The 14975-nt window shown below is 35.8% G+C and overlaps 1 protein-coding gene across 1 annotated transcript in view; it reads right to left on the bottom strand.

Moving 5' to 3' along the window:
• Positions 1-125: 125 nt before the first annotated feature.
• The window catches only part of adamts2a (ADAM metallopeptidase with thrombospondin type 1 motif, 2a), a 67618-nt gene continuing 52768 nt past the window's right edge, over positions 126-14975 (bottom strand). The window contains exons 5-17 of the mRNA XM_058757441.1: positions 12731-12933; positions 8736-8819; positions 7916-8072; positions 7582-7687; positions 7081-7224; positions 6839-6971; positions 5324-5437; positions 5080-5225; positions 4816-4991; positions 2119-2252; positions 832-955; positions 589-668; positions 126-261 (exon numbers count right to left, since the gene is read on the bottom strand). Of these exons, the coding sequence (XP_058613424.1) occupies positions 589-668; positions 832-955; positions 2119-2252; positions 4816-4991; positions 5080-5225; positions 5324-5437; positions 6839-6971; positions 7081-7224; positions 7582-7687; positions 7916-8072; positions 8736-8819; positions 12731-12933 (1601 nt within the window). The 3' untranslated portion in view covers positions 126-261. The remainder of the gene's footprint in view (positions 262-588; positions 669-831; positions 956-2118; positions 2253-4815; positions 4992-5079; positions 5226-5323; positions 5438-6838; positions 6972-7080; positions 7225-7581; positions 7688-7915; positions 8073-8735; positions 8820-12730; positions 12934-14975) is intronic.

Below are 14975 nucleotides of genomic sequence, written 5' to 3'. Positions count from 1 at the left end.
TTACTAGATGTACTGCCCTTATTAATCCTGAAAGCTCTTTTGATTTATTAATTGTCCACTTCTTCTGGTAATTTTGGCTGATATAAATTCTTCTTACCATAATGAGAACTCCATATTTGAGTGGTCCGGTGGTCTGGACCGTCTCCATGTCGTCATTGTTAGTGTACTCCCATGCCACACCTTTCTCAATTACTGTACGTGACTCAGGAAAATCACCCTCGTCATTCAGGAAGATATGATCTGTGGCCTGGTTCTTCACCGCTAGCAGAGGACAATTTAACATTAGGACAATCTTAACTCCATGCAGTCCAATTTATGCACAGAGTGAGACAAAAACAAGGATCAATCTTCATCAAGCTGATTTTATACGCATTTCTTGTCCCTATAAATCACAGTATTGGAAGGCATTACTTCTAAGCAGCTAAGGTGCTTCACGGCCACTGAGCTGGAATTCCTAATGTTCTCAGTGCCAGGAGGAGTCCAAATCTCTCCATCAATAACAAACAGTGGGAGGCTAGACACTTGAATTATGAGGGCCAGTGTTGGAGTAATTAATCACACAGGCATTTGCTGAGAAGGAACTTCTACCTAGAATATGCGGAGTTCCTTTGAATTCACGGATCTGTATGTGGCGTGCCCTCTAGGAATCTCCATGATCTTCAGAAAACCTAAGAATACAATTCACAAAAATAAACATGAGATTTGAGAATTGAAGAATTTCCTGATTGTGGTGAAATTTTAGAATAAATCTGGGTTGAACACACTGAGTGAACTACACAAGTCATGTATGTAGACCTGCTCATGGAGTCTGCAGCGAGGGAAGAAGCTCACCTGGTTTCCTCGTGCTGCGGGTGAAATTTCCTTTGACAATCTTGCAGGTAGAGTTGTCTCCTCCACACACGCCACACTTATCATCCTCTAGTTCCGAGGCTATAACATTGTCACAGCCCACTTTCTGTGCAGAGAGCAGGGTTTAAGAGAACCAAGAATATAGAGTATACAGGTGTATATATATATATATAATATATATATAATGATGAAGCTAAGCAAATTCACAGAAATGTTTCTTATAGAACCTCTTTGTAGAACCTCTCTGTTTTTGAATGCATTCAAGGTGCACTCAATAATTTAAAGGTTTTAGACATTAAGAAATGATTAGTACTTTTAAAAATGTTTAAAATCATGTAAGTAACATGTTGATATCACATGACTAAAAAAAGCACCATTTTATAGTTTTTCCAGTAAAAGATCCTCAAAATAAAATGTATAAAAATGTTATACTATAACAATTATAAAAAATATTTACAAAATTTAAAAAGATATTTAAGACTTAATTTTTTCTTAGTCCTTTAGCAATTTGTTGAAAAAAATATTAATATCTATTAAAAACCATACTTATTATTCATACTTTTAAGTATGTTTACATTTTTACTGGAAAACAAGACAAGAACACTGATGAAGAAAACCAAACAGAGCATTTCCACAATTGAATCTGAAACTGCAAGCTTTTGCTTTTGAGTGTAATCCATCATCCATGGCAATAAATGTCTTTATAAAGGCAAAGACAACAGTGCTATTGACCAGCAATTTTGCATGAAAATGAATGCATGGATGGTAAATTTACTCTAAACTTAATCTTAATTCTAACCAGAACCACTGTTTGCCAATACAATCAATAAACATCAGTAAAAGGTAGGAAACACTCTTGAGCACACAACTGCATGGAAACAACACAGATCCCATCTTTCCCTTAGTGAGTGCCAGTGCTGGTGCACATTCAAACCCAGCCTTTTCCAGACATTTATATCTCTCTCAGATTATAAAGCAATACATCTTGGAATGCACTTCATCTTTTAATTCCACTAGCAAAACACTGCGATCTAAGCATGTACTTGATCAATCAGGACTTTGCAGTCATTTATTCCACCAATAACAAAACTAGCTAAACACAGACCATTGAAGACAGCGTCCTGTTCTAGTGAATCAACAATTTACCTGGCAGTGAGAAGTAGAAAGGCCTCAGAAGGCTGATTAGGCCTGATATTATTCATTCTATGGCATTTTGGAGGATGAACTTCAGTGATGAATGGTTTGTGTGGGTGTTTGAATAACCTTTACCTCACACTCCCCACGCACACACACGCTGTAAGGGTCTTTGTAGGAACAATGTGTGCCGTCATGCACCATTCTCTTCATGGACACCACGTCTCCAGTTTCTTTTGACTGGCAGTAAAGTTGACATCTCTCTTCAGCTGTCCAAAAAAACAGACCACAGACAAATTCATACAATTCATATTTGTTTGAGCACACTGTAAGAAACTACAGACTGCCCAGGCCCAGATTCCACTCCACCAATTGTAGAATATGAATAGGTGTGGGACACCGAGAACAATCTCAGACAATTGGGTGTTGGAACTTCATTAACATACAGACCACAGCTGTTACCGGAGCAACTTCATTTACATTCAGGGTAGCAAATTGTCACTGTATAAAAGGTTTGGGCTTGGGATGTTTGGGGTTCTTTCTGCATGCATTTGTCACTGCTACACTGCAATAAAACCTATTCTTCATCGAGATCTTTGAAGTCATAAGTTTTCTTACAACACATACATTTTGGCACGTTTTTGAAATCATGTAATTAATATATTGACTTTACTGTATTTTTATCATCAAGATTAAATATGTTCAATGCCACCACATTTACCTAGCACTTCTTTTGACATAACAGTTTTTTTTTTTTTTTTGTGAGATTCCGTCACTTTACTCAAGCTGACACTTTGCGATGTTAAAATGAATGAAAAATTTAAATATAAAAATATAATAATCATAAAAATCATAAAAAAATATATTTACAATGTATGGATTGGTAAAGATTGTTTTTACAGTTTAGTTATAATTTTGATACAATATGTTCATATGGTACTTTTCAGTGTAAATTACCATTTAAATGTTCGTGGTCAGCAAGATTAAAAAATAAATAAATAATAAATGACTTTTATTTTGGCAAGGATGCATTAAATTGTTCAAAAGTGACAGTAAAGATGTTTACATTACTACAAAAAGATTTGATCAAATAAATGATGTTCTTTTCAACTTTCCATACAACAAAGAATCCTAAAAATGTAATTATTGCTGAAAATTCAGCTTAATCATCACAGGAATTTTAAAATGACATTTTAAAATATATTCAAATAGAAAACACTTATTTTAATTGTACTATAACATTTTACAATATTACTGTTTTACTGTATTTTTGATCAAGGAAATGCAGCCTTTGTGAACATAAATTACTTTATGTTATGATAAAATCTTACCAATCCCAAAATTTTGAATAGTAGTGTACATCCAAACATACAAAAATGTACAAGAATTAATACTTGTGAAAAGTAAGCAGTCAGGCTGATAGAATGTATTAAAATGTATGTGTGCTACAACCACGCTTTACATATATATACACCTGTAAGTACTAATCAATTACATTGCTACATCTAGACAATTCATATAGATAGATTTAGTAAGAATGCCACTGATATCAGATTTGTGTTGTAATGATAATGATTTTAGAGTCTTAAAACAAAAGAATGTGTCTGCTACATAAATAATCATAAAAAAGATTTAAATAGAAAAAATAAAAACCAGGGTCTCCACTGCAACATTGTTCTTACTGTATGTGCAGTGAAAACAAGATTGTTTACTCCTCTCAGCAGTAGAGCGGGAGGCTGGAGTGGTTATTAGCTGACTACCTGCATTCCCTTTACTGTAGCAGTAATTCGGTCCCAGTGGATAACTGGAGATGCCATTGCTGCTTAATCACATTTCCATGTGCCTTTCGTCCAAACGCTGATGTCCAGCTCTTGGCTGAAGCCCTTCTCAATGACTGGGCCAAACTTTTGGCGAATGTTTCCAAGCAGCTAAGAGCAACTCTTCAGTTAAGTAACAACCCTATTACTCTTTCTAAAGTCTTAATGTTGAAGTTACCAAATAAAGACATAAAAAATTATACCATGATCCTGAAGGAGAGATACAGACACTTTTTTCCAGAGAGTTTTGGTTTCATCCTTTCCATGAATTTATGTTCCATTTTCTTTGTTGTTCTGCATTAAGGTTTTGGTGGCACGACATAAAACTATGAGACTTGTTTCCGCAGTGGGATAAAAAAATGAAATGTCTCAATTCTGAGAAGAAAGTTCGGAATTGTGAGATATGAACTCGCAGTTATGATAAAAAAAGTCAGAGTTGTCAGATAAAAACCTGCTATTCAATTTTTGTATTTTTAATTTTTTTTTCGTGGAAAAGATGTTTTTGCTAGTTAACAGTGCATTAACTAATGTTAACACAACTTTTGATCTCAAAAATGTACTTGTAAATGTTGAGATTAACATTAATTAAGATTAACAAATGCTATAGAAGTATTGTTCATTGTTAGTTCATGCTAACTAATGTTAACAAATGAAATCTTATTGTACGTATTACCGATATCACAAAATGCAGAAGCGTAAAGCTATAAAATGCAAAAAAAAAAAAAAAGGGATTCTATATGGCACATAAAATACAAATACATATTTCTTAGCTCTTATGTTATGGAAACATTTACAGAAAAAATAGCATTGTGAATAATATGTAAAAAGCACATTTCTTTGAAAGAAAGATGAACAGGGTCCAAGACACATGGCAGACATCAGGAAGCATTAAAATGAAGAGTATAATACCATGTGACTGTGCCAATGTCTTTTTCACCAGCATAAAATGAGACTGAACAAAAATGGAAAATGATGTGGAAAAGATCAACCCTAAAAAAATCAGCTCATCACTCACGTTCAGGGTGCTCGTAGGGCAGCCAATGGTGTTTGGTGCCCTCATGCTCAAAGTGGGGGTTCCACATCTTGCACTGCTCCTCTCTAAAGTCAGCCAGGGCCTTTGCACACTCCTCCATGTTACAGAGCTGGAACTCATAGTTGTTTCCATAACAAGTGCGCCCCCCGTTGGCCGGACTACAACATAGAACAGATTTGTTCAAGTCAACAGATGTGAAATGTGAGAAGATGAGAATACCACTTTCACCGATTTGAAGACACTCACATTGGGTTGTTACACTCTCGAGTTCGGAACCGTACTCCACCACCACAGGTACGAGAACAGGAGCCAAACTTGGTCCACTGACCCCAGTGGCCATCCTGCCTAAGAATGTCTGGCGTCAGCTTGATACAGTGACCCTTAAAACAGTGCTGGAGAAATAAAGAGAGAGAGAGAGAAAAGAATGTGAAAATGGTATCTGGTATTCTGGTTCTGGGTTTATGCTCAGGTTCTGAGTATAAGGTCTAACCTTTCCTGTTGCACACTTGGTCCCATCAATAGGAGGGCCCTTCTTGGTCTTGCAGAAGAAAGGGTTCTCGGGGTGGCTGCACCACAGCTGCTTGCAAGGATCGTAGGTGCTGTACTAAAAGAAACAGTCATGCTCGCATTCATACACACAGACCATGTGACCAGCCCAGATTACATGGCCGTATTGGCAGGGAAAATGGGAAAGTGGCTTAACACTTTATAAATAATAATAAATATGTAAATCAGACAGATACGCATGATGATTAAAAAGGAAGCAAGAACATATGATTGTCGGTACAAATAGTTACATGATCAGTATAATCATTTGATTACATTTGATTAGTCACCTAGAAATAGTGCAGAATCTTAAATATTCTTAATTTTATTGAGATTGTCTTAAACCTTTAACTGTCACCCCAATTTTTAAACATAGATGTGTTGTGTACTATCCAAACTTAAATTGTTATAATTCATGAACAAATACATTTTGTAATATGATTTCGAAGTATCATTTCCATAGTAATGCAATGTCCGATTTTAAAATGGTTTCCACAAGATGAATTTTGAGGTTTTAAGCTTTCAACTGTTATATAATTTATGATGATTTCAAAAGCGTAATAGGGAAAATGGCAATGAAAAATACTCCTGTTATGATGTAGATTTTTTCGGTAATCTATTTCAATCTATTACTTTTTCTACATTATTCCTAGTAATACTTTTTTTTGCGCAAAGAAAACAAAAATAACAATTTACTCAACCATTCTTCTCCCCCGAGTTACGTCTTCCGCCATTTTGGAGAGTACCTAAGAACGTATTTGACTTAATCAGCGTTGTTTACGTTTGGGGGAAAGCGCGCGCATGAACGTGTGTATTAAGCACTGTTTACGCTTAGGGGAAAGCGTGCGTATGCATTGTGATACTCTCTAAAATAGCGGAAGAATGGTTGAGTAAATTGTTATTTTTGTTTTCTTTGCGCAAAAAAAAAAGTATTCTCGTAGCGTCGCAAAACTGAAGTTGAGCCACTGATTTCACATGGACTGTTTTACCGATGTATTTACTACGTTTCTAGACCTGGGAACATTTCAGTTGCATTGCCGTCTATGGGAGGGTCAGAGAGCTCCAGCAAAAACATCTTAATTTGTGTTCCGAAGATGAACGAAGGTCTTACGGGTTTGGAACGACATGAGGGTGAGTAATTATTGACAGAATTTTCATTTTGGGGTGAACTAACCCTTTAAGAGATGGGTGACAGTTAAGAGGGTAAAATCTTAATTTTATGCCATGGCTTTCCTCTATTTGAAATGTTTAAAAGAAATCGAAAACTTTGAGGTTCAAATAAAAACAAACATTCCACATTTTCAGTATTATTTAATCATCTTAACTTGGACTCAGTATACTGCATTGCCAGATTTACTAACTATAAACCTACTAACTATAAAACTAGTTTATGTGGCTGAATGTGGAGTGAGATGGCATGTCATGTTAGTTGGTGTGACAAAGTCTCTCTTTCACTCACCGCAGTGCACATCATGTAGCCCATGCCGAAGTCAAAGCGGCACTGGTCATTCATAGAGTAATGCAGACCAGGCAGCTGGGGCAGAGTTGGCCACTCATGATCAAAGGGGTCGTCACGCAGACAGTCATATGTACTGCATGAGTAATAGTACTATCTTAGAATTTGTAATCAAGGAACAGGATGAATAACAGAATATATTCATATACTACAAAGCAGGAGGCTACCAAAACCAAGTAACTCACTTGAGGTATCGCCTGAGCTCCTGTTGACTGCATCGGGACCAATGAAAACGGTGGAAGGCTGCTTGAACCAGAGGAGCCATTATACTCCCCATGGGAACCTCATCCCCACACTCATTCGCCTGGCCGTCGTGCTCCATCCCCAGTCTGAATATAATAAAAACAAGCACGCATTCACTCACTTAGTCTATACAATCATCTTCTGTACTGATAAATACTTCACTGATTAAATTTTTTTAAATTAAAATGATTTTCAAAATAGGGAAGAGATCCTGTTGGGGTATGGGCGTGTTTGTTTTGGTGCTTTCAAATATCAACATCTTTTGGTAAAAATCGCTTAGTGCACCATTAACGTTTTATCTGTGGTATGAACTGTAAATACTTAGCGGCTTGATTTAGGCTGAACTGCTAGTTTTTATGATTAACTTAGGGCTCAAACTAGCTTCTCAAACACTGGTCAGTGGTGGCATATTATGCAGGAAGGTTTTATCAAGTTTTTCTCACACATGTCCTGTCTCATGGGCCACAACAAAAGCAGATGAGAAGCCATCCTCATGGTTAAGAGTGCAACTTCTCACAGGGTGACACATTCCTGTCACAGGAGCATAACCTGCAAAGAGAGGGAAGATAAATTGTCGTCAATGGTCTGCTGTTTACGTTGGCTCAAACTGGCAAGTCTCTCTGAGAAAAAAAAAAAAAAAACGTATGGTAAGATTACAGTTCATTCTCCCTGTTACATGAATTAGAATTAGTCTGCATATCTGAGATTCTTGATGTACTATACATAAATGCATCAGGTCACGTTTACATGTAAGTTCATGGAATCCAAAAGTATTACCTTGCATGCCAGTGGGCCCAAACTCTTGTCTGGTGAGAAAAATGGCATGATCGTGGTATTCTGCATCATTCTTGTCCTCTTTTTGCTGCAGGAAAGCCCAGCGGCAGACATTCTCCAGACTCTGAGAAGCGTTGCCCAGCTCAATCAAACCCATGGACTGACAATACCAACACAAATCATAGGTTAATACCGGACACTGTTAACTGAAACAATTTAGTTTCAGAAATTTGAACATTTTAAGCCAAATCTATTAATGCTATAACATTTGAACATTTATATATTTCTATCCAATTTTTGGTACCATTTTGCACGTGTTTTCAAGAAAAATCTTCTGTAATTTTCTACAGTTTGATGTTAGAGTTCTACTTGAGCTTATTAATTAATTAATTAATTAATTAATTCAGTAATTAAATGCAAAGTGGTCCAAAGAATAAAGAAACTTAAACCTGCTGGACAGGACTTTGGCACCACGTCGTACCTAGAAGTCAGTAATCAAACTTTTTCAATTTCAGTATGCTGTTTATTTATTTTTTAAACAGTTTTTAATTTTAAGTTTCTTAGAAATTCAAGTCATTTGCATCCATTACAAAATAAATCCAAAAACCCAACTTTGAATCTACCTTGGCTACAGTGGTGAAACTTTTCCTTGGATTGAGATACCAGAATATACTTCAATACAATCTTTGTTGGACAGCTACTGGAGTCGAGTACACTAGATATTTTTTTCATAGATAAGATATTTTCATACTTTGAAGTGCTGTTGATACAACCACAGTCATCCAACAAAGTTTCAGAAGAAAACTGGCTGATGCCGTCTTACCTTGGAGGAGCAGAGCATCATGATTCTAACCAGGACAACATTAATATGGGCACCCAGGGAGCTGTCCTGATAAATCTCATTCACCTGTGGAACAATTCATAAGAAATACAAAGGATAAACAAGTAGAAATGTAACACAAACATAGTCTTACTACAGAGAGCCTGGAAGTGACGAATGGATGTGTAATTCGTCTGGGCAATAACACAGCTACGAAAATTATGTAGGCAGGAAAAACTGTCACAGTGCCAGAGGCGATTTGAGAAGTAAGAGAGTTTAACAGGAAAAAGCAGAGTTTACTGCCTGTGAGCTGAAAAATGCACAGCATTTACCCTTACAGTCACCTTGAGAACCCTGATTCCTCCCTTACGAAAATGAACCATGGTTTTACTACAGTACAAATAAAACAAAAAAATCATGGTTACTATAGTTAAACTACGGTAACCACAAATTAACCATGGTTTTGCTGTGCTAACCACAGTTTAACCATGGTATTTGTAGTAAGACTGTGGTTGTACAAATGGTAATCATTACACACAAAAAAACAAAACATGGTTACTACACTTTTCCTATTATAAAAGCATGGTGAATTTTCATAAGGGCTGAGTCATCATTTACTGGTGCCTGGACATGTGTTCAGATATTTATATATTTGTAGAAGAGCTATGTCTATTATACATTCAGATTTCTTAAAAAATAATTAAAATATATGAAGAGTTAATTTGCAAAAACAGATAACTCATGTTTTTTTCATTGTCCATTCAAATTAATCTCAATCAGACTGCAGTTGGGTTATTTTGATTAGGTTAAAAATAACTAAAAAAATACAGCTAACTAACAATAAAACAATACAAATATGATAACATAATAAAAAACATGATTTTTGAAAATGTAAAAAAAAAATGGAGTTATCTGTTTTTGCAAATAAATTATGACATCTCTGAAAAGTTTTAGCATGTATTTGGTCTTGGCAGACAGACACCAAGCCATCAATTTGAAGGTGTGGCTACACAAGACTATGGCGGTCAAGATCTGTTATGCATGCTGACACACAAGTGCGGACTTGCTACTGCCAACAGATACACAGACTGTGAGCATGTAAGATATGCTGCTGCTGTGTAAATAAACATACATAAACTCTCTATAAAATCTAGACAGGTGGAACTGGGGGAGGTGGAGGGTTTATTATAAATGTATCTATGAATAAATAAATAAGCAAGCATGACACGCATAATCTGTATCCCTTCATGAAATGACACATATTTGATCATTTTACCATGCTTACATATGACTTTACACAATACTCATTTACACAATACCCTGGGGCAACCTGGGAAGGTGCTGAGGCTTCGGCTAGATGACCAGAGTGTTGAGAAAGAAAATAAACACTGTACCACACACACACACTCATACACAAAGACAGTGACAGATGGATGACAGCTTGGCTAGAGGCTGTTTAAAAATCTGAGTCTGATTATGGAGAGCAGACACTAGCAAAGAGAGAAATTCTAGCTATAGTTTCCCCTAAAACACTCAAACCCTCCCCAGAATACAAAAAGATACAACTGGATGCCTATTCCTCATAATACCACTTGTTTTGTCAATAAAACTAAATGATCACACTTTAGTTTACGGAGTAATTCTCACTAATAACTAACTATTAACTATGAATTTTGCTTCAATAAACTCCTAATTTGCTGCTTATTAATAGTTAGTAAGGCAGTTGTTAGGTTTAGCATTAAGGGATCTAGAATATGCTCATGCAGAAAAAGGCATTAATATGTGCTTTATAAGTACTAATAAACAGCCAATATGCTAGTAATATGCATGCTAATAAGCAACTACTGTAGTTAATAGTGAGAACTGGACCTTAAAATAAAGTGCTACCAGCTAAACTATAGACAAGTGTGTATGTGTGTGTATTTAATCTCAGATTTGACTAACAGGAATGCTAATTATAAATCATATGTATACGCATTTACACATATATACAGACAATATGGAAAATATCTGTTTTTAAAATATTTCAATATTTAAAAAAAATTAAATATGAAGACAATTTATTGACATTATATTGTATATTGAAAAATACACAGTACTTATGCATTTTACAGTAACCAAATTGTGAGTTTTAATGTATTTAATATTGTATTCAATATTTAATTTTACATTACATTAAAATTATCATTATTTATAAAAATAAAGATATGTATCATAAAGATATGTAAGGTAACAGTTCATTATCATTGTTGCTAAGCATGAAAATTAGTCTCTGAGAAACAGTGCCAGGTAACCCTGTTCCCACCTGAAACCATGTATCGACTCAGGAACTCAGTAATGACAGCTCTGTAACCTGGCACATAAATGACTATTATCAGCACATACTCTCTTGTTTTTATTCTCTTCTCTCCCACACACACAAACACACACACCGTACTAATCACCTTAGCAGTGAGTCTCTCATTAGCACTGGCTGTCTCTGGCCCTCTCCAGGACCCTGTCAGTATTTTATTAGTCTAGATCTCTGCTTGTAGCTGGCAGGTAGCTAATTGACGAGTAAGAGGCCAAAGTGCCAGAAAATCATTAGGACTAAATTAATAATGCAGCAAGGTCTTCCATCGGAGCTTGTCTTCTGCTTAGCAACGGAACCGCCGTGCAAACAAAAATGAACTGTGAGGGAATTATGAGTATGGAGGTAAGTTGCAACAGCTTTGGGACTGCTATCCAGTTGCTACTTGTATACCCAAAACATACTTTACACAAGTACAAGAATGACAACAGTTCTGGCTACACAAATTCAATTTTGTGCATTGTTGCATTTCAAAACGTCAGACTGCAATTCATAACGGAATGCAAATATGAACATTTTGAACATTACTGCCACAAGGGGCACTAAAACGGATACTAGAGTAAACTGTTTTTCTTCTGTGGTTAGTTTCATTTATGCTTCATTCTAACTTTAATGAAGTTAGTATGTTTATAGTTACTGTAGTTACCTAAACAAAACACATCTAGTTTAATAGGGATTTGAAGGTAATTATGAGGTTTGTTACCACCACAGCAATGCGTTAAAAGTAAGTGTTAAGTATGTTCAAATGGTCTACGGAACATCGGTCAAGCATTTCAGTCTGTTTTACGATAAATTTCTGAGGGAAAGTCAGAAAATGTTTATTTGTGAAGGTTCAACACCAAGTTCATTGCGAGTCTGGTCTTGTCGAGGATCTCAAGTACATCAATCTTTCAGGTAAGAAACCTTGTCAGGGATGTAGATGTAATTTCTTGACTCAGAGCAGTTGTCAGGGAGATGGATGGAGGTTTGGATCAACATCCAACCATCAAGCCCAAATGTATACAGTAATGCCAAATTCTTTGTTTGGATATGAAGTAATTCATCTGAATGTCTGTATGATAAAATCATGATTGTAAATAACCATAGCAGTGTCTGAAAAGTGATGTATTTTGGATAAAATTTGCAGCTATGCAATTTCCCAAAAAATGTTTCAGTGAAGGATTCTTAACTGGCATTGTTCCATGACAAAAACTTTAATATACATGTAATCTTTCCATTGGACATAAAGTTCTTTAAAATGGAAATGATTATTCAGGTTATTAAAATGTTCCTTACACTAAGAAGAAAATTGTTCTTTTAAGAACGGTTAGTAGAAATGTTCTTTGGGGAACCCAGAATGGTCCTTCTATTGCATTGATACAAAAACCCTCTTTTGGCACTTTTAGTGTAGTGTGAAGAACATTATAATAACCTAAATAACCTTTTCCAGAACATTTTGTGCAATGCAAAGCTTCCATGGATGTTAAAGGTTCTTCTTGGAACCATAGAAGTCAATAAAGAACCTGTATTTTTTTTAGAGTATGGAGCAAAAAGACTATTTGTGCGTTACATACAGTATGATAATAGGCCATAAAGGTCAACTCAGTACTGTAACTATTAGCCACCACCTCAAGCTTCAATCCTTTCTAATGGGATTTGGGAGACTTACGATGTTCATGAGGGTCAGGAGGTACTTCTGGATGTGCTCTCTGCCGTGAAACACCACCACAGAGCAGTCCACTCCCAAGAGAACCTCGATGTTAAAGATCTCATCTTCATACGTCTCTCTGCGTGTTCGCGTGTTGCTCTTTATTTTCTTCTTAACATGGTGGGGTAAAAACTCCAATCCAGCCTGAAGACCCAGAGGCGAACCTGCAAAAAATTCACAAAAAATGATTTAATATCATTTAAAAAGGTCATGAGGAATCATGATAATCATAATAAAAAGTGTATGATATGACTCATTTAAATGTAACATCATGAAGAAGGCAAATTTAAATGATCATACTGTATATTAAGATCATTTTTCAGCCCATTACTTAATATGAAAATAGCTGTACAATGATAAACAAAAACAGTGGCAGTATGTTTCTCATTTCATTGAGCAGATTCTCTCTCTTGTCACCTAATACACGGCACAAACACTCTCTCAACTCCAAAAGCTTTCATGTTCAGACTGGGTGCCACTGAGGCATGTCTCTCAGGCTCAGCCTGTGCCAAAACTGCTCGAGCGAGGGACAGTGTGAGGTGAGAGAGAACTAAAACGGATGACAGGCAGAAAAATGTTACTGTACCAATTCAGTGATATCTTGCCTTTGACTTCCCTTATTAAAATGCTCAATTATCATATTTATTTACCATGGTATTTACATGGTACTTGGTATTGTGTCCAAAACATTCGTAAGTTACCGCAATGTGCTTGCTTCACAGACTTCAGTCTGTGTGTTCTGAAAGAAATGTGATTTTTCTTCCCAAGGTGATAAACCTTATGATTACAAATTTTTATATGCCATTTGATGTTCCGATTTAATTTCTTAATTTATTCAGAAGTAATGAGATAATCCTGAAGGGCGATTCACCAATCAGTGAAGTCGCTGTTACTATGGAAACCAGAATTCCAGCAAAAGAGCTCACAAGTGACCACCCACTCCTATCAAGCATTGTAAATGACACAACTGATTTTCTTGATACTCTCACACAACTTGTGTATGTTTAAATATTCTGCAAAAAACTTCAAATATATGGCAATCTAAACATTTTGTATAGTACTGTTGTTTTAGATTACGTTGCGCACTTTGCAAACCATTTTAGGATGAGCAGATCTGTGTCTCATCTTGACATCTAATCATCTAATGTTGAACCTTTGTCTTGTCCCCCTTAATTTCTAAATAGATCTCTTCAAATCAAATGTTTCACTATTGTGACTCACCTGGAAGCTGGTTAGTTTTATTCAAGAACTTTTAAATGCTTAAAGACAAAATAAATGAGAAAAGCAGCCTTGATTCCCAACCATTATGCTATTTTTGTGTTGTGTTAACCCATAAAAATATCCAACCTTTTAGATGAAAACAAATTAAATAGATACAAGAAACATACCCCCCTCCCCTCCTCCCCCGGATCAGCGATTCAGGATTTCCAGATCAATACTTACTGAATTGTTAATGTGCAGTCTATTTAGACTGTGTACACTGTTTGTGTAAAGTTTAATTCAAACAAATGCTCCTTTCAGATTTTATTTCTCAAGTATAGCATTCGTAATATGTAAATACAGTCTGTATGGTTCAGAATGGAGGGATCTTGAGGAATGTTCCTAGTTTTGGAAAAGGCAAAGCAGTGTACATATTCTCATAAACTTCTCATTTATGTTTAATAATAAAATAGATTTTCATAAACGTCTGGCAAGTTTCTAAACAAGCACAGACAAACGAAACGAAATGGGAAGTCAAACAAATACACCATACAAATCAGTAATGTTTACTGCCAAGACATCAACAATCATTTATAAATGAAAATGTTGCAAAAGCTTGCAAAACAAAACAACAAGCAGAACAAATAAATGTAAGACATCCTAGACAAATTCACTAAAAACTAACATTTAGAGCAATCTTGCAATGTTTATTAGCTTGACAATTTTGACAAATTTACATGAAAATGGGTCATGGGCTCTGTTTGTGCAATAGACATCTGTTTTGCTCTTTTCGTTCATCACAATGTGTATTTAGAAGCACATTACTCTAGAAATATACTAGTGGAAAACCAAAGCTGGTCCTTGTCACTCATACTGGAGTTTTCAACATGGAGTATTAGATTTTGGAAAACAAGAACTAGCATGTTGAGGTGACCTGTGAATGTGCGTCCACTGCTGGAATGACACCAAGGATAGAGGCAATTAACAGGACATCAACACAAAAGGC

The sequence above is a fragment of the Onychostoma macrolepis genome, chromosome 21 (assembly GCF_012432095.1).
Source record: "Onychostoma macrolepis isolate SWU-2019 chromosome 21, ASM1243209v1, whole genome shotgun sequence".
NCBI classification, from domain to species: Eukaryota; Metazoa; Chordata; class Actinopteri; order Cypriniformes; family Cyprinidae; genus Onychostoma; species Onychostoma macrolepis.
The sequence above is the reverse complement of the archived record's forward strand: the minus strand, read 5'-3'. Positions and strand labels throughout refer to the sequence as shown.